Source organism: Sus scrofa, chromosome 7 (assembly GCF_054392235.1).
Source record: "Sus scrofa isolate SSC_HxYL_T2T_F1_AM1 chromosome 7, Sscrofa_HxYL_maternal_Yorkshire_Landrace_v2.0, whole genome shotgun sequence".
Lineage (NCBI taxonomy): Eukaryota > Metazoa > Chordata > Mammalia > Artiodactyla > Suidae > Sus > Sus scrofa.
In genome coordinates this window covers 107,607,342-107,628,546 of record NC_139389.1, presented here as the reverse complement: position 1 = coordinate 107,628,546, position 21,205 = coordinate 107,607,342, and the positions used below count along the sequence as shown (strand labels likewise).

Here is a 21,205-nt window from a genome sequence, read left to right as displayed (position 1 = left end):
CCTCCTGACCAGGGGCTCAGCTATGTGACTTGCTTGAACCAATGGCATGTGGGCAGAGGTGACAGTGTGCTAATGTCAAGCCTATGCCTTAAAAGGCCTGCTGCCCTCTTGCTCCTCCAGACATAAGAAGAAGAGGTCTTCAGCTAACCCACTGGTCCAAGGAGGCCAGGGGACACATGTAGCAGAGCTACCACAACCAAGCCAGATGAGCCAAGTCAACTGACCTGCAGATGTGGGAGTGATGGTGAATGATTGTTATTTGTAAGGTACTAAGTTTTGAGGTAGTTTGTTACACAGCATTAGTGTGGTACTCACAATAGATACAACAGTACAACAATGAAAAATTCTAACACTAAGAAAGTTTTTATTTATTTATTTATTGTCTTTTATCTTTTTAGGGCCGCACCCCGCCGCATATGGAGGTTCCCAGGCCAGGGGCTGAATCGGAACCGTAGCTGCTGGCCTATACCACAGCAACACAGGATCTGAGCCTCTTCTGCAAGCTACACCACAGCTCATGGCAACGCTGGATCCTTAACCCACTGAACAGTGCCAGGAATTGAACCCGAGTCCTCGTGAATACTAGTTGGGTTCCTTAACCACTGAGCCACAACAGGAACTCCTAAGAAAGTTTTTAAAACTCACAAAACCTTCACATTGACATCTACAATTAATTTTTTTTTTCTTTTTAGGGCCACACCCACAGCACATGGAAATTTCCAGGCTAGGGGTCGAATTGGACCTGCAGCTGCCAGCCTATATCACAGCCACAGCAATGCCAGATCTGAGCCTCATCTGCGACCTACACTGCAGCTCACAGAAACGCCAGATACTTAACCCACTGAGCAACGCCAGGGATCGAACCTGAGTCCTCATGGATACTAGTTGGGTTTGTTATTGCTGAGCCACAACAGGAACTCCCCACAACTAACTTTATAAAAAAGATAAGGTACAACACTAAAACTTTACAAGAAGAGACAGGTGTAAGGAAAAATGTAAAAGTTATCTCAGTCTCTAAATCCCACTTCCCAGAGATAAACATTATCAGTATATTATCAGTTTTTAAATTTATTATTGGCATTATATATATAAACACACATATCCATACATATATAGCTCCTTTCCCTGATTCCTTCCATAGGATATTGTATGTACTGCTTTAAATCTTGCTTTTTGTATTTAACATATAATCTTTGACATTTAAAAAAACTGGACATATACAGAACTTCATTCTTTAAATGGCTGCACAACTCTACTGCATGAATGTACAATAATTATTTGAAAGTGTCCCGTTTGATGGACACTTCTGTTATTTCCATTTCTTTCTTTCTTTCTTTTTTTGTCTTTTTAGTCTTTTTAGGGCTACACCAACAGCATATGGAGGTTCCTAGGCTAGGTGTTGAATCAGAGCTGTAGCTGCTGGCCTACACCACAGCCACAGCAGACCCAAGCTTTGTCTGCGACTTAGACCACAGTTCATGGCAATGCCAGATCCTTAACCCACTGAGCAAGGCCAGGGATCCAACTCTCATCCTCAAGGATACTAGTCGGGTTCATTAACCACTGAGCCACGTCAGGAACTCCTCCATTTCTTCCTTCCTTTTTTTTTTTTTTTTTTTTTTGCTTTTTAGGGCCGTACCCATGGTATATGGAGGTTTCCCAGGCTAGGGGTCCAACTGGAGCTGCAGCTGCCGGCCTACACCACAGCCACAGCAACACCAGATCCGAGCCATGTCTGTGACCTACACCAAGCACATGGCAACACTGGATCCTTAACCTGCTGAGCGAGGCCAGGGATCAGCCCAGAAACCTCATGGTTCCTAGTCAGATTTGTTTCCGCTGCACCACGATGGGAACTCCTCTCCATTTATTTCTTAATACAAGCAATGCTTCAGTGAACATCCTTCTATAGTTTTATAAGTATATTCCTCAGTCTCAATTCCTAGCATTCACTATTTTTTTAATTTTATATATTTTTTAATATAATGATTTTTACTTTTTTCCATTATAGCTGGTTTATAGTGTTCTGTCAATTTCCTAGCATTTGCTATTAACATTTGGTGTAGCATTCTGTATGCACAAATAGAAAATATATAAGCAGTAGATTTTGATTTCCAGGAAGAAGCTTATGCCCAAATGCTCATTAAGAGGAAAATGCTGGGTGTTCTCTTGTGGCTCAGTGGGTTAAGGCTCTGGTGTTGTCACTGCAGTGGCTTCAGTTGCTGCTGTGGCATGGGTGTAGGCTGCAAGTACAGCCAAAAAAGAGAAAAAGAGAGAGAGAAATGTGGATGCTCGAAACCTCATCTGTTCTTTTCTGCCAAAAACCACAGTAAGCACATGATAATAAATTTATATTTGGAAAAAAAAAAAAGAGAAAGATCCTTGGGTGTTCTAAAAGTTTACCAGACTTCCCCAGCTAGAAGCACAATCCCCACCTTCATTCCACTTCGCACCAATGACTTAATATCAAGTTCAAAAGAAAGATCGAGGTCAATTAATGTGTTCCCAAGTTTCTCTCTCTCTCTCTCTGTCTCACCATCTTCCACTTTTCTGTCTTCCTCTTCCTTCCTTCTAGGTTTTTCTCTGCTCTCATCTAATTTCTCTTCCTGAACTCTTAGAGCAATTTCTACCTGCTTCCTTTCCTTGCTTCAGTCATTATTCCTCCTTGCTGGTCTCTTCAAAGACTTTCTCTACTGGCTGCTTTCCCTCAACCTTAGAAACATGATTCTCTCTCTCCTGGAAACATCCTTCCTCAAACCTGCTCTCTTCTCAAGTCACCACTGCTCTGCCTGTGGCAAAGCAGTAGGTGACACTTAGCTCTGCTTCACCACCCAATCTCTGTCCACTGCATCCCTGCCAAGGCCAGGGTAGCCAGCGGCAAGACTAAGGAAGGAAGGAAGACAGACAGACAGACACACACACACTTTCCTCCCTTTGGAATACTGCTTCTGGTCCTATCATTCTACTGAAATTGCTTTCTTTTTTGTTTTTGCTTTTTATTTTTTTGTTTTTTAGGCCGCACCCGCGGCATATGAAAGTTCCCAGGCTAGGGGTCGAACCGGAGCTACAGCTGCCAGCCCATGCCACAGCCAGAGCAACACAGGATCCAAGCTGCTTCTGCTAGAAAATACATGTAGCTAAAAATTACATGAAAAAGTCCAAATAATCACTAAAAGTTATTGGTTAATAAGCCATGATGAAAAATAAAACAAGATTTGTTTTGCCTGTTAGTTTCATATACACAAACAAGTAATACTGAAGCTGTTAGAAAATCAGTGTCTTAATACTGCTGAAGGGAATAGGAAGTGGTATAGCCTTTAAGGAATCAAGCTGGCAGTATCTAACAAAATTTAAAGGCACACATCCTTTGACTTAGCAATTCCACTTCTAAGAAAATCTCTACAATAATATTCACAAATTCATAAATATTTTCTGCGACCATTGTTTGTCATGGAAATGATCTAAATGTCTATCAATAAAGATACTTCACTGAGGTAACAAGGACCTACTACGTATAGCACAGGGAAATTTACTCAATATTCTGCAATAACCTATATGGGAAAAGAATCTGAAAAAGTATGGATATGTGTGTATATAACTGATTTATTTTGCTGTATGCCTGAAATTATCACAACTTTGTAAGTCAACTATATTCCAATAAAAATTTTTAAAGATATTTCATTGAATACCTATGTGAGAATACTACGCAGACATATCACATATGGATATGAAAAAAGTCATGTTGTTGCTAAGTGAAAAATACTAGCTTTCCCAATTTTTCTGTTCCCTCTACTGTTATCTCTTCCTTTTTTTTTTTTTTTTTTTTTCTTTAGGGCTGCACCCATGGCATATGGAGGTTCCCAGGCTAGGGGTCAAAGAGGAGCTATAACTGCCAGCCTATGCCATAGCCACAGCAACGCCAGATCTGAGCCTTGTCTGTGACCTACACCACAGCTCACAGCAACACCGGATCCCCAATCCACCGAGCAAGGCCAGGGATCAAATCTGTGTCCTCATGGATGCCAGAGAGATTCGTTTCTGTTGAGCCATGATAGGAACTCCTGTTATCTCTTCCTTTTATCACTCTCTAAACATAGTAGCTGACACAGATCTATCCTTGGCATCCTCATCTCTTCTCCTTTTATTTGAATCACTCATCTATTCCCACAGCTCCAACTAACACCTCTATGCTGATGTTCTTCAATCTTACATCTCTATTATCAATGTTTTTCTATGCACTGGTACTTCATTTCTCAACTACTACCTGGATGTGGAAATTTCTACCTGGATGGCTCACACGACCTGCCAACGAAATTAGATATATGGGCCACAGGCAACACTACATAGATTTCTCAAATAAAAACATCTCATCATCATCCTTCCTTTAGGCTTTGAACTGCTCTTACTAGTCTCTAAGAACTACTGATTCTACCTCCAAAAGCTCTCATTAAGGTCTTTCCCTTGACAGCCATCACCAATCCCATAATTCAGACCCTCACTGTTTCCCACCTGGACCATGTCAATGTCCACTTAATCAAGCTTCCCACTGTCTCATTCTCACCGCCTCCCATTCATCTCACACAATGCTACAAGCTTACAAAGGCACAGCTCTGATCACATTACTCTTCTGTTCGAGAATCTTCTATGATTCCCAAGCAAGTGTGAATAGAATGCAGAGATCTAAACCAGTCCCTCAAAGCTATCCCTGATCCTGCCCTAATCTGCCTTTCCAAACTCATCTTCCAGTTCTCTCCCCATTCTGTACTCTGTGCTCTAGAAAATATCGAGCACTTGAAATTTGATAAAAATGCCCATGCTTACGCCTCTAAGCCATTCTTTGTGACAAGCCGACTTTGGGAATTGACTCTTCCATCTGTACTTGCTGAAATCCTACCCACCCTTGAAAGGTTCAATCTAGGAGTTCCTGCTGTGGTGAAGTAGATTAAGAATCTGACTGCAGCAGCTCAGGTCACTGCAGAAGTGCCAGTTTGATCCCAGCCCAGGAACTTTCATATGCCTGGGTGCGGCCAATTAAAAAAAGATTCAATCCAATGAGGGAAGGCAAAGTATCTTAATCATCTTTTTTTTGGCCACGCCCACAACATGCAGAAGTTCCTGGACCAGGGATGGAACCTACGCCACAGCAGTGACAACACCAGATCCTTAACCAGCTAAGCCATCAGGGAACTCCTTAATCATCTTTATGTCTCCACAATGCTCTATGGGAGCGGGTCAGGTTGATGCCCAATAAATATTTACTGAATAATTAGGAAGAGTATGACTAAAACAAAAAAAGGGCAAACACATTCTGATGGAACACTACAATTCTTTCAATAGCTAATGCAAGAGTCACCTGTAATATATGTATATAACAAGTATCAACAACCCTTGACTAATAAGTTTTTTGGTTTTTTTTTTTTAGGGCTGCACCCATGGCATATAGAGGTTCCCAGGCTAAGGGTCGAATTGGAGCTACAGCTGCCGGCCCACGTCACAGCCACAACAACAAAGGATTCAAGCCATGTCTGCAACCTACACCATAGCTCATGGCAATGCCCCATCCTTAACCTGCTGAGTGAGGCCAGGGATCAAACCCCAAACCTCATGGTTCCTAGTCAGATTTGTTTCTGCTGAGCCACAATGGGAACTCCAGACTAATAAGATTTTAAAATGAGAATACTGGCTCCCCAATCTCTAAGTATTTCTTCTATCTACACGTACTGAAAACTCTCTTGAACCAATATTGGGTAGAAGATAATAATTTGAAAGGAAACAGATCTGCAGTAGTTCTATTAATGCTATGTATTTAAGCTAAGAAAAAGTACCATGATAAGGGCCATCATTACATGTGTTTGAATTTTTACACATTCTAGGCTGTATACTCACTTAACATCATCTTGAAATACTTACACGAGTAAATAAGAGCTGGAAAGAGAGTTTCATTTCTCTCCTGAGCTGTTTCAACCAGCAAACGAAGTGGGCCATTTGGACACAAAACAGCCACTAAATCTAGAAAGAGAAAAACAGAAAAAGACATCTGAAAAATATATTGACTAAACTTGCAAATGGGTGTTTTTTAGGGGCAGAATTAACCAATCAAAAAGATGTTGAATGAATATGAAATAAATAGCAGGTAAACAGATGGTGGTGGAGAAACAACCTAAGCAAAATACACACAACCACACAGAAGCTCTGAGCAAATTTCATTTTGGTTTGGCTGCTATTTGGTTAGTTTACAGTGTATCATCATTGGGTTCTAGGAATAAATCTTTCCAGTTTGAAGAAAAGAGACAGAGAAGAAAAAACAACTGTTCTAGAGCAGCTGTCAATTTCCAATAAGCAAAAACAAGGACAAGCCATTTCCAAACGAATTTTAACCACAAACCACAAATTGGAGCTTTACTTTTAGAGGAATAAAGGGGATTTGACTAACTTTTCAAAATATGAAGAATAGAACAGAAAAGATTCATTTGCTCCTGTTTTGGAAATAGTATATATATACTACTTAGCAATACTTGAAATAAGAGGGCAGCAAATTTAAACAAAACAAAATAATAAACCTTTACACAAGAAAGTTCAGCATTTCCTTTGTTCTCCCATCAAAAGCACTTCATAAATATTCAGGTCTCAGGATATACGTGGTACTGAAAAGTGGCTTATTTTACAAAAATAGCAACTCAATGGAAGAAGCAATATGCCTAAATTATTCCTGCTTCTACCACCATCTCTTTCCGTCAACTGCAATTTTTCTTTATTTGCTGTGTCGTGGAAATTCATAATACAGAAATAAAGAAAATGATTTCAAACATTTGAAAATGTAAAACAGGAGTTCCCGTCATGGCTCAGTGGTTAACGAATCTGACTAGGAACCATGAGGTTGCAGGTTCGATCCCTGGCCTTGCTCAGTGGGTTAAGGATCCCGCATTGCTGTGTAGGCCGGCAGCTTCAGCTCCAATTAGACCCCTAGCCTGGGAACCTCCATATGCCGTGGGAGCAGCCCAAGAAAATGGCAAAAAGACAAAAAAACAGGTATGGGTAAATTTGTAAAGGAAGACTTCATAGCATGTGTCAATATCACTATCATTCAGATGCATTTAAGTAAAAAAAACCCTCACACCTGCAAGTGGTCATGTCTTCTTGTATACTACTACTACAATAAAACACACACACAAAGAAATTTCTGCTCTCACTGCTCCCACTTTGATTTGTTTTGAATGAGAAAAGGGAAATCTGCCATGCTCTGAAATAATGAGATTTTCAACCAGTTTGAAGCTGCAATGTCCTTATAACTATACTGGTTTTACAACATACTCCTCCTTATAGAATAGCTAAATGACAAGCTCCTTTACTTTTGGAGCAATTAAAATTAATTTTGTTTTGTTTTTTTTTTTTGCTTTTTAGGGCCACACTCTCGGCATATGGAGGTTCCCAGCCTAGGGGTCAAATCGGAGACACAGCTGTCGGCCTATACCACAGCCAAAGCAACGCCAGATCCAAGCCACATCTGAGACCTACATCATCGCTCACAGTATCACCAGACCCCCAACCCACTGAGCAAGGCCAGGGATTGAACATGCAACCTCATGGTTTCTAGTCAGATTCGTTTCCACTATGCCATGAAGGGAACTCCTGTTTTCAAATTTTTAGAATCATTTTTGTGGCAAAAGATCTTGAAACCTCGTGAAAATGGAATTAAGAATCATTACTCTGGAGTTCCCATTGTGGCTCAGTGGTTAACGAACCCGACTAACATCCATGAGGACATGGGTGTGATCCCTGGCCTTGCTCAGCGGGTTAAGGATCTGGCGTTGCCATGAGCTGTGGTGTAGGTCGCAGACGCGGCTCGGACTCCACGCTGCTCTGGTTTAGACCAGCAGCTATACAGCTCCAATTCAACCCCTAGCCTGGGAACCTCCATATGCTGTGGGTGTGGCCCTTTTTAAAAAGACCAAAAAAAAAAAAAAAAAAATCACTACTATAAATATTGGACACAAAAGTCTCTTATTTTAAATGAACTCAAAGGTTGGTAGAGATAATTTATATATGTATGAAAGAAATAGAGGGTTGATGGGAGAAAGAGTAATTAGGAAGAATATGGGGCTCAGGATTCAGATTCTACATCAAATGGAATAAGCTTGGGCAAATACTTTACCTCTTGTAAACTTCAGGTTTTCAGCAATAAAACCAGGATAACTGCCTTGCTTACTTCACAGGATTACATATCAAAAAATAGTAGGTAATATTTACTAATAGATACTGTTCTAAGTGTAGAATATGTATTGTTTAATTTAATCTTCACAATAACTAAGACTTAGGGGAATGTATCTGTGGCCACATGCCCAGTAAATGAGTGCAGAGTCTGAATTTGAATCCAGGTGGTCTGTCTCTAGAACTAGCATCCTTTTTTCTTTTAATATAAAAAATAGAATCAGGGGTTCCTATCATGGCTCAGAGGTTAACGAATCCAACTAGGAACCACAAGGCTTCAGGTTCGATCCCTGGCCTTGCTCAGTGGGTTAAGGATCCAGCGTTGCTGTGAGCTGTGGTGTAGGTTGCAGACATGGCTGGGATTCTACATTGCTGTGGCTCTGGTGTAGGCTGGCAGTTACAGCTCCGCTTAGACCCCTAGCCTGGGAACCTCTATATACCAAGGGACCGGCCCTAGAAAAGGCAAAAAGACAAAAAAAAAAAAAAAAAAATAGACTCTTTACTATGATTCACCGCTGATGTTTCATTTAATTTTGAAATTTCTCTAGTATGTTAAAATTGTGCCCCAGGAGGCCTGTAGCGTGAGCCTGTAAGGGTGGTTTACATTCCACTGAGTACCATGTTCAGGAGCCCAGCACTGTGTATATTTAGAAGTGAAATGGTCACAATTAACAACGCCTACAACTCCAAAGTGGTTAAAGAGGCTTGGCTTGTGGCTTGAATATGTACAGAGACGTGTGTGACTTTTTTATAATTTTTTTGGCTACACCCATGGCACCCAGAAGTTCCTGGGTAGGAATCAAACCTGTGCCACGTCAGTGACAATGTCAGATCCTTAACCTGCTGTGCCACCAGTGAACTCCAAGACGTATATAACTTCGATTTATATTTTTGGTATCTGTGAGGCAAGAGATTCTCAGTTATTTTCTCTAAAGAGGGAAGCCTTGAATAAGTAATTGCTGTTGCTACCACTGGCAGAACCAGGTGGCTAGACCATTGGCAGTGGCCCAACAGTCTGTAAAAATGCAGAGACAGAACAAATTGTTGGCCACGGTAAGATGACTGTCTAAAGTTCAGCTCATTTTGCTGACTCTTGGATCCATTCTTTGATCAAGGACGCCTGGGTTGAGGAATGAAGAGCACGGCTCTCCAGTAAGCTCCATCACATGTAGGTTTAATGCTGTCCATAAAGCGTACAAACTCTAACTGCTCTTTGTTCACTCACTGGATCCCAAAGGACTCCTGAGGAAGCCAGGTATCCAAGAGGGGGTGGCCTCCTCTAGTACCCGGTCGACTGGCAAAAGACTGAGGAAGGAAGAGGCCACCCTCTCGTGTGGGATACTTCGAGGGCCCAGACTTAGCTCTGCCACATAATTAACATCTCTGTCTTAGCAAGGAGGCCCTGGTGACTGTGCTGAGCCTGCAGAATGCTGCCTCCATGCTATGGAGATAAGAAGCAAAGGATACAGAGCTTCAAAGGTTCAGGGCTGTGAGAACCTGTTTCCAGGAGAGCTCAATATGCTATCAGAAAATGCCCTTTAAAGGAAGGTCGTTTCTCACACCAGAAATCCCCAGGCAACTTATGGTCATAGCGAGTGGTCCAGAGACTTCAGGAGGTATGAGAAAATGCTGCTAAAGCCTCCACAGTGGACGATTCTCTGGGGGAAAGGAGAAGAGACACTAATGGGAGTAACTATTTCATTATAATTTACGCAGATTCTAGAACTCTTTGTGGGAGGGAGCCCCAAATCAAGATGGGTCAATTTGTAACAGTATAACCAGGCTTAAGTAAAATTTGTAAATGAAGAATACGTTGCCTCTAGATCCCCCAAAAAGGCCTAAAAAATACTGGGTTTGTTTTAACATTGTAGATGCTGAGAGGGTCAATTGCCAATTCTTGACAGTGACAGAGATGCAGAAGCCCTCAGCTTACCAAGCAATTTCCAGAAATTTAACTGGGGTGGCAGGGCCTTGTACCATGTACAGGGAAATGCCATCTCCCTTTTTCTGAGCTCTACTGTGAATATCTGTATGTCCTCAAGAAGCAGGTCAAATGAATTTATTCAGAGGATGCTATCATCAGTGGGATGTTATATCTGTGCTCCTGGAGAAAACTGGATGTGGTTAAGATCCGGCCTACAAAGATTGCACACAAAGATAGGACTGCTGAAGGATCCCATGAGTGGCTAGGTAAAGACATAATCTGTCCTGGTGAAGGTGACGGCAAACTGTGGCTGTTGAAAAAGGCAGTGAACAGAACATGCTGGTAAAACCTATGACGGCAAAGTATTAACCAGTTGCTGACTGACTGGGGTCCAGAAATTGGATTCTTAATCACAGCTGTACAATAAAAGATTAGTACTTTGCAAACCATGTACATATAAGCTAAAGTCATTCTCGAAGTGAGGCACAGAGAGTATATGATGTCTATAGCTCTATGACTCACTGTTCAAATATAAGAACAGGACCAATCCATTTCCATTTCCATGGACTTTCTATTCATTCATCAAGTGGGAAAGATGAGGTTTCCTACTACAGATCGCCTGATACCTTAACAGTCATTTGAATAGGGATGAAAGAGCACTGCATAGTTATCTTATTGAGACCACATACTGACCTCTGAAACTGGATCTCTTATTGATTTTTATGCAGGGCAAGAGTTACAAGAGTTCACAGCTTGATTGTTCATGGCTAAGGTATATTCTGATTTCTCAGACCCATGTCACATTGGTTGCTAATAAATTTGAAGCTCACACTGCCCAAATAAGTTTTATTTTTAAAAGAGTAATTCTACCCAAGTTGCCTTATAAAAAGTATGTTACATGGAGTTCCTGTTGTGGCTCAGCAGAAACAAATCAGACTAGTTATCGGTGAGGATGCAGGTTCTATCCCTGGCCTCACTCAGTGGGTTAAGGACCTGGTGCTTCCGTGAGCTGTGGTGTAGGTCACAAACATGGCTCAGATCTGACGTTGCTGTGGCTGTGGCGTAGGCCAGCAGCTATAGTTCTGATTAGACCCCTAGCCTGGGAACTTCTACATGCCATAGTGCGGCCATAAAAAGCAAAAAAAACCCAAAAACAAACAAACAAAAAAACACAGTGGGTAACATACATACATATACATACGTACATATATATATATATATTGGGGCGGGGCTGTGCCCATAGCATGTTGAAGTTCCTGGGGTCAGGGACTGAACCTGAGCCACAGCTGTGACAACACCGAGTTCTTAACTGCTAGGACACCAAGGAACTCCAATCTAATTTTTATATTAAAAATTAGTTGAATCCTGCTGTATAACACAGGGAACTATATCTAATCACTTGTGATGGAACATGATAGAGGGTAATGTGAAAAAAGAATGTATATAAATGTATGACTGGGTCACTTTGCAGTACAGCAGAAATTGACAGACTGTTGTAAATCAACTATAATAAAATTTTTTTAATTATGTACATTAAAGTTAGTTACTCTGCTAGTGCTTTTCAGCATATATTCTGAACTCCTACAACTTTGAGAAGCATTTTTCCTCAAATGAGGAAACTGAAGCTCAAAAGAGCCCCAAGTCACTTTCCCAAGTTCATAAAGGCTGTCAGTGGTAGCGATGGGATTTGAACCTAAGTCTTATGAGCAGCTGTCTATGGATGCTTCCAATAATTCATTACCGAATTAAACTGAGGACAAAAGCAAAATTTTTTTTTTCTTTTTTCTTTTGTCTTTTTAGGGCCACACCCACGGCATATGGAGGTTCCCAAGCCAGGGGTCCAATCTGAGCTGTAGATGCTGGCCTATACCACAGCCACAGCAACGCCAGATCCTTAACCCAATGAGCAAGGCCAGGGATCGAACCCACATTCTCCTGAATACTAGTCAGATTCGCTTCCACTGTGCCACAACAGTAACTCCAAAAGTAAAACATTGTTAAAGAACTTAACCTGGAGTTCCCATTGTGGCTCATAGGGTTAAGAACCCAGGACGGTCTCCATTAGGGTTTGATCCCTGGCCTCGCTCAGTGGGTTAAGGATACAGTGTTGCCAAAGCTACAGTGTAGGCTGCAGATGCAGCTTGGATCCAGTGTTGCTGTGGCTGAGGCGCAGACCTCAGGTGCAGCTCTGATTAGACCCCTAGCCCAGGTGTGCCCGTAAAAACAAAAAAATGAAATCTTTATATGAAAAAGATACTACAGCTAACTATTTATTGAAGAACTATCAGACATTACTGTTATCATTTTCCAGGAGTCAAGATAACTGGAAGAGGAAGGAAAACACACCAGTAAGGTATTTCTGTGATGAAGAAAATATCAGTCTTGGGTTTTACCGTATACTGAAATCACAGCCAAGATGAGCCACGCGGTCCATTCCGGGAGGTACTTGATAAACACCAGGGCCATGAGGGCACTGATCATAATGAGATATGCCTGCTGGAGTCGCAATGGGCCTTTCCAGTGAATGGCAATCATTCCTACCACACCAAAATTCCAGATCAGGAGTGCCACCGTAATGTAATCCATGGCAACGTTATAGGTTTTAAACACTTCCCTGAAAAAAATTAAACAGATATCTAAAAAGATTTATGTACAATAAGTTTCATCAAAACATCGTTTAGAACTATGGTTCCCCAACACTAGGTCTTCATATCCCACCTTCATACTCGTAGCACCGTATCTGACATCAACTGTGCTGTTGTTCAATTTTTCTTTAAACTAATTCACTTCTTTCAAGTAGAGCTTATTTTAACAGAAAACTCTGTCAATCCTAACACCAATATCCAGTATGAAAGGACATAGCTGTAAAAGTAAGTACAAAAACTTTTTTAAAAAGGCCATATAACGCCTAAAATGCTATTCTATACTTTGGGTAACACTTGACTTAAATACCTGAAATTGGAAAAAATTAAACACACACAATGAATTTTAGAGCTAGGACATATGATGTTATTTTCATAAAATTAAATTTAGTGCAGCCGTTTTATATACACACACACAGATACATACATATAGTACACACATACACACAAATATGGAATATAGGCATAATACACTATGGCCTGAAAAAAAATATGATCTAATGTATGTAAAATAGAACATGAGGAGAGCAAGAGACCAATATGTTAATTCCTAAAAATATGCAGGACTTAGGGTGATGGGAATCTGATCATTTTTTACTTTTCTTTATAATCTTATGAAGTATCTTTTTATTTGTTTAGCATTTTTATAATGAAGAAAATTTCTATTTTAATTCTGTGGGAGAAATTCCGCAATCTTAAAATGAAAAAAAATACAAATATAGATGATGGGTAGCTGAGGAGAAAGAAAACATTTATTTAAGCAAAAAACTTTTTCAATGTGAAATTTCAAACTAAATGTTGAAATTTCTAGAAAATGCAATTGTTTGTAAGAAGCATTTTAGATATCCCAGCACTCAAAAAACAATAAACAAAATACCCCAAACTATTGTTAATCTTTGGCTAGGAAATACATATATATATATAAATATTATATACATATATATTCAAATCTCCTACTCCCCATAGCTTCCTCTAGTCCGTTTATGGTTTTACTTTCATATTTAAAATTTTAATCCATTTGGAATTTAGTCTGGTATAGATATAAAAAAGAAACTCAAGAACTCCCCCCTCCATGACTTCTCAATTATCCTAACACCAATTACTAAATAAATCCATCTATAGCCCACTGATTGTATACTACCTTTATCATAAATGAAATTCTTTTATATTTTGGGAGCATTTTTTTTTTTTTTAGTCTTTCTAATCTTTTCTACTGATCATCTGTTTATGGTACAGGTGTCACTCTTTTATTATTATAGTTTATAATTTCTTTCTTTTTTTTTTTTTTTTTCTGGCTGTGCCCAAAGCATGTCAAAGTTCCCAGGCCAGGTATCAAACCCACACCACAGGAGCAACCCAAGCCACAAGAGAAGTCCTATTTTTATAATAATTTCACATCAGGTAAAAGAAGCATCTCTTCATTTTTCTTCTTTTTTGTAATTCTTTGGAGTACCTTCACTTATTTTTTAAATAAATTTTAAAATCATTTTGTCTGCACTAAAAATAAATCCTATTTGTATTTTTATTTGGCTTATATTAAAATTTAAAACAGGAGTTTCTGCTGTGGTGCAATGGAATCAGCAGCACTCTGGAGCTCTGGGATGAAGATTTGAAACCTAGCCTGGCACAGTGGGTTAAGGATCTGGCATTACTGAAGATGCAGCATGGGTTCACAACTGCAGCTTGAATCTGATTCCTGACCCAGGAACTCCATATGCCATGGGGCAGCCAAAAAATGAAAAAAATAAAATAAACTTAGAACTGACCTTTTTTTTTTTTTTTTTTTTTTTTTTTTTGCTTTTTAGGGCTGTACCCAGGCTAGGGGTTGAGTCAGAGCTATAGCTACCAGCTTACGCCACAGCCACAGCAATGTAGGATACAAGCCATGTCTGCAACCCACACCACAGCTCACAACAACGCTGGATCCTTAACGCATTGAGTGAGGCCAGGGATCAAACCCATAACCTCATGGTTCCTAGTCGGATTTGTTTCTGCTGCACCACAACCAGAACTCCAGAACTGACATCTTTATGATACTAATTCTTTCCATGTAACCTGGTATAATTTTCTACTACAAATTTTCTTTTTAAGCCCTTAAGAGGCTTTTTAACACTTCTTAATAATAGACCTTACATAATTATTGTTTAATCCTAGATATTGTTTTTTGCTGCTATCATAAATGGGATTTTTGTTTTCATTGTTTTCTAACCAGTTGTCTATGTGCTGGCTATTGATTTATGTTAATTAATTTTGTACTCAGTTGCCTTACCAAACTTAGGGATTCTAATTGTCTTTTGGTTAATTCTGAAACTACAGAAACGATCATTTTATCTCTAATAACTGATAATTTAACCTTCTTTTCCAAAATGTATAGCTCTTCTTTCTTCCATTTAATTGTGTTCACGAGACCCTCCAGAGCAATGTTAGACAACGGTGATAAAGGAAATCCTTGTCTCATCCTCACATTAACAGCTCTGCTCTAGAGTTTCCCTAAGAGGATGATACTGACCTTCGGGATAAGATTCACACATTTTATCAAGTTAGAGAAGTAATCATCTGTTTGATTTATTATGGAATTTGACCAAGGCCAAATGATGAATTGTATAAAATTCTTGTTAACATGTACGAGATGATGACTTAGTAACATGGTGATTTATACTGATATTTGCTAATAATAAACCAGTCTTCCATCTTGCAAACAAACTCCATTTCCATTCGGTCATAATGTATTATTTCCCTCAATGTGTTTCTGCTTAATTTTTTTGTTTACTATTTAGTTATTCTTTTGGCATTAATAAACAGGACTGGTCTACAGTTTCTTTCTTCCTGATAATGTATAGGGTTTTGGTATGTTATGCTGGCTTCTTAAAATAAGTCTGGAAGCTTCTTTCTCTATGTTCTGGAATGGTTAAAAGTGCATTAGAGTTATCCACTCCTTAAAGGCTTAATAGAATTTCCCTATGAAACCATCTGGGTCTGGTGTTACTGTTACTGGTAGAGGTCAGATGAGAACCTCTTCAACAACTTTCTGTATTTTTTTCTTTATTCTACTTTGATTTTCTATTACTGCGGTGGTCAGTTTTGGTCATTAGTTCTCTTCCTAGAAAGTCATCCATTTCATAGAGATTCTTATGAGAAATTAAAAAAAAAAAATTTATGGCTGCATCAGCGGCATATGGAGGTTCCTTGGCCAGGGATTGAATCCAAACCACAGCTGTGACCTACACCATTGCTGTGACCTACGCCACAGCTACAGCAACACAGGATCCTGGCTGTGCCAGACCTGGGATCAAACCCATGCCTCTGTAGCAATCCGAGCCGCTGAAGTAGGATTCTTAATCACTGCACCACAGTGGGAACTCTGAGATTCTTACATTTATTACTTTGCCTATGGTTATTCCCTCTGCTCCTCTTAAAGAATTAACTCTTGGGAGTTCCCATCATGGCTCATCGGAAATGAATCTGACTAGCATCCATGAGGATGCAGGTTTGACCCCTGGCCTTGATCAGTGAACCCACTGGCATTGCTGTGAGCTGCGGTGTAGGTTGCAGATGCAGCTTGGATCATGGTGTAGGCCAGCAGTTGTAGTTCCGATTTGATCCCTTGCCTGGGAACCTCTATATGCCACGGGTGCAGCCCTAAAAAGACCTCCCCCCACCCTCCCCCCAAAAAAAGAATTAACTCTCTATTTTTAAGTTTTATTGCTTCTGTTCCTAATTCAAGAGTTAGTGCAATGGTTTACAAACTGCATTCTGCCACTGGGGCTGAGAGAAAGGCCAGGCAAAGAAATCTCTGAGCCTCTCTATTCTCTCCACGAGAGCAGTTCCTCTTTTTTCTATTTTATAGGGAAGATTCTCATGAGAGATTTCATTTGAAAGAAAACAGAATAACTGATGAAACAACATAAAAGTTTGAAAACCAATTATTCATGTTAATACACATGCTTGAAATAGTTAATATTCTGATTCACAGATTAAGTAAAGAATATAGTAAATTCTTTACTAAAAATGCTTAGAATAAACTACAGTTTTGAGTTCTTTCAGTTCTATTTATTATAAACAAGGATCAAGAATAGAAAATCCCTGGGAGTTCCTGTTGTGGTTCAGCAGAAACAAAGCTGCTCAGTATCCATGAGGACGCAGGTTGATCCATGGCCTCTCTCAGTGGGTTAAGGATTTGGTATTGCCATGAGCTGTGGTATAGGTCACAGATGTGGCTAGGATCTGGTGCTGCTGTGGCTGTGGTGTAGACCAGTGGCTACAGCTCCAATTCGACCCCTAGCCTGGGAACCTCTACATGCTGCAGGTGCAGCCCTAAAAAGACAAAAAAACAAAAATGAACAAAAAAAACCCTTTCAATAATTAATTGCATATATATATACCAAGTATGACCTATACATGGACAAAACTATAAGAATAATTCATCAACAAAGTACATGTCTTTACATGATATTTATAAAGCCCAAGTAGAGTTAATTTCTGAAAAACAGACCAAATGTTTCACCACTTACCCCAAGTAAATGAATGAGAAAAAGAACAGCAACAATAGGGATGAAATAATAAGCCAGGCATGGATGACCTAGAAAAGAAAGAGTTTCAATATAATTAACAGATTCTATAACCCTAAAAAAATCCAAACTCCTTATTTCAAAAAATATTATATTAGAATTCCCATTTTGGCTCAGCAGGTTAGGAATCCAACTAGTATCCATGAGGATGTGGGTTCAATCCCTAGCCTTGCTCAGTGGGTTAAAGGATCTGGCACTGCTGTAAGCTGCAGTGCAGGTTGCAGATGCAGCTTGGATTTGGCATTGTTGTGGCTGAGGCATAGGTCAGCGGCCATGGCTCCAATTCAACCCCTAGCCTGGGAACCTCTATATGCCACAGTTATGGCCCTAAAAAGACAACAAAAGGAGTTCCCATCATGGTTCAGCAGTTAATGAACCCAACTAGCATCCATGAGGACATGGGTTTGATCCCTGGTCTTGCTCAGTAGGTTAAGGATCTGGCACTGCCATGAGCTGTGGTGTAGGTTGGAGATGCAGCTCGGATCCTGAGTTGCTGTGGCTGTGGTGTAGGCAGCAGCTCTGATTTGACCCATAGCTTGGGAATCTCCATATGCCTTGGGTGTGGCCCTAAAAAGACCAAAAAAAAAAAAAAGACCAAAAAAGAAAAACCATTATATTATTTCATGGAGTTCCTGCTGTGGCATAGTGGGTTAAGGACACAGCATTGGTGCATCTGAGGCATAGATGGCAGCTGTAGCTCAGATCTGATCCCTAGCCTGGGTTTTCTAAATGCTGAGGGTATATCCAAAAAAGAAAAAAGGTATATATTATTTCTGTATATGTTATGGTTTTTTTTTTAGGGCTGCACCTGCAGCATATGGAGGTTCCCAGGCTAGGGGTCAAATTAGAGCTACAGCTTCCAGCCTACGCCACAGCCACTGCAACAACAGATTTGAGCCACATCCATGACCTCCTCTGCAGGTTGTGGCAATGCCAGATCCTTAACCCACTGAGCAAGGCCAGGGATCAAACTCACATCCTTATGGATACTAGTCGGATTCTTAACCCGCTGAGCAACAACAGGAACTCCTATGTTATGATTTTTATTTTTTTATCTATAACTTTTTATTATAGTTGATTTACAATGTTCTATCAATTTCTGCTGTATAGCAAAGTGACCCAGTAACACATGCACATACAATTTTTTTCTCACATTATCCTCCATTCATGCTATGATTTTTAAATGGCAAGGTACAAGTGGCTTTGGGATCAGTGAAAACTTAGAATTCTTCGGTGCTGAACTACTCATAATATAAAATAGAAATTTCAGGAGTTCCCGTCATGGCACAGCATAAATGAATCTGACTAGGAACCATGAGGTTGTGGGTTCGATCCCTGGCCTCGCTCAGTGGTTTAAGGATCTGGCGTTGCTGTGAGCTGTGGTATAGGTTGAAGACCCCGCTTGGATCCTGCAGTGCTGTGTCTGTGGCGTAGGCCAGCAGCTGCAGGTCCGATTCGACCCCTAGTCTGGGAACCTCCATATGCCGTAGAAGTGGCCCTAAAAAGCAAAAAGAAAAAAGAAAAAAAATTTCAGCAATATACACACACACACACGTAGAGAGAGAGAGAGAGAGAGAGAGAGAGAGAGAGAGACCCTGGTTTCTTTAGAAATAAAATATTTTACTTATTTTTATTTTTTGTGGGATCCAAGCCTCATCTTCGACCTGCGCCACAGTGCATAGCAACACTGGATCCTTAACCCACTGAGCAAGGCCAGGGATCAAATCTGCAACCTCATGGCTCCTAGTCCGATTCATTTCCTCTGTGCCACGACAGGAACTCCAGATAAAATTTTTTAAAGAATGCATTCTAAAACAAAATTATCAAATTATTGAAACCAAATTACCTATAGAATGGGAGAAAATATCCGCAAATTTTATGACAGGAGGTTAATATCCAAAATATACAAACGACTCACACAAATCAATATCAAAAAAAAAAAAAAAACAAAACAACCCAATCAAAAAATGGTCAAAAGAGGAGTTCTCTTATGGCTCAGCGGGTTAAGGATTCGGTGTTGTCACTGCAGTGGCTTGGGTTGGATTCCTGGCCTGGGAACTTCCACATGCCATGGGTGCAGTCAAAAAAGAAAAAGAGGAGTTCCCGTCGTGGCGCAGTGGTTAACGAATATGACTAGGAACCATGAGGTTGTGGGTTTGATCCCTGGCCTTGCTTGGTGGGTTGGGGATCCGGTGTTGCTGTGAGCTGTGGTGTAGGTTGCAGACTCGCTTGGATCCCGCATTGCTGTGGCTGTGGTGTAGGCCGGCGGCTATAGCTCTGATTGGACCGCTAGCCTGGGAACCTCCATGTGCCATGGGAAGTGGCCCTAGAAAAGGCGAAAAGACAAAAAAAAGAAAAGAAAAAAGAAAGACAGAGGACAGAGACACTTTTCCAAAGAATATATACAAATGGCTAACAGACACATGAAAAGAAGCTCAACAGCATTAACTACTAGGGCAATGCAAATCAAAACAATGAGGTATCACCTCATACTTGTCAGAATGGCTATCATCAAAATGACCACAAATAACAAATGTTAGAGCGGATGTAGAGAAAAGGGAACCCTTGTACAACTGCTGGTAGAAATGCAAATGTGTGCAGCCACTGTGGAAAACAGAACGGAAGTTCCTCAACAAACCAAAAACAGAACTACCGTATATCCAGCAATTGGATATAATATATGGATAAGAAGATATGGTATCTCCTCCAACCCAGCAACATACACACAATGGAGTCGACCTTTAAAAAGAATGAAATTCTGCCATTTGCAGCAACATGGATGGACCTAGAGGGTATATGCTTAAGAAGTAAGCCAGACAAAGACAAATACTGCATGATATCACTTATATGTGGAATCTAAGAAATTATGCAAATAAATACATATGCAAAGCAGAAAAAGACTCACAGATATAGAAAACAAACTAGTGGTTACCAAGGTGAAGCAGGAAGAGGAGCAAGTTAAGGGTTTAAGATTAGGAGATACAAACCACCATGTATAAAATAGATAAGAAACAGGATACATTGTATATAGCACAGGGAATTATAGCCATTATCTTATAATAACTTTTAATGGAGTATAATCTGTAAAACTACTAAATTACTATGCTGCACACCTGAAACTAATATAATATTGTATATCAACCTACACTTCAATTTAAAAAAATCAAGTCAACAAATGACATTTAAACTTAATATTTAAAAGTAGCAATATTTTCAATGGAGGAATTTTGATGCAGTTCTGAAATAAATAATTGGAAAAATAACTGATAAAAAAATTCAATAAAATTGCAAATCAGATATTCAGTGAAGTGATTTACATATAGGTAAACTGTACAGAGAGAACAGGCCTTCTAAATTATATAACGATTTGACAAAAGAGTATTCAGAGAGTTCCCGTCATGGCACAACAGAAATGAATCCAACTAGGAACCATGAGGTTGCAGGTTCGATCCCTGGACTCGCTCAGTGGGTTAAGGATCCGGTGTTGCCATGAACTGTGGTGTCGGTCTCAGATGCAGCTCGGATCTGGCATTTCTGTGGCTGTGGTGAAGGCTGGCAGCTGTGGCTCCCATTACAGACCTAGCCTGGGGACCTCCATGTGCCGTGGGCACGGCCCTAAAAAGCAAAAAAAAAAAAGAATATTCAGAATCTGAGGTTCCAGTAAGTATTGCAATGCTATCTTTATTTTACTTGGTTTATTAATAAGTATTAATATTATAAACTTTTGAAATATTTTTATGTTAGTCCATCATCATGCAGAATTCACACTGCACTAAATATTAGTTGCTATTACCCATGTACAGCTTATTAATATGAGAATCAGAACTTGATTTTTATAATCTATTATACAAGATAAAAAATTT

The 21,205-nt window shown here is 39.9% G+C and overlaps 1 protein-coding gene across 3 annotated transcripts in view; it reads right to left on the bottom strand.

Moving 5' to 3' along the window:
* The window catches only part of PSEN1 (presenilin 1), an 87,442-nt gene that overhangs the window by 16,553 nt on the left and 49,684 nt on the right, over positions 1-21,205 (bottom strand). For 2 of the 3 annotated variants that reach the window (XM_005666340.4, NM_001078667.1), the window contains 3 exon segments: positions 17,286-17,353; positions 12,526-12,746; positions 5,911-6,009 (listed from right to left, as the gene is read on the bottom strand). In XM_005666340.4, the coding sequence (XP_005666397.1) occupies positions 5,911-6,009; positions 12,526-12,746; positions 17,286-17,353 (388 nt within the window). 3 annotated transcript variants of the gene reach the window in all.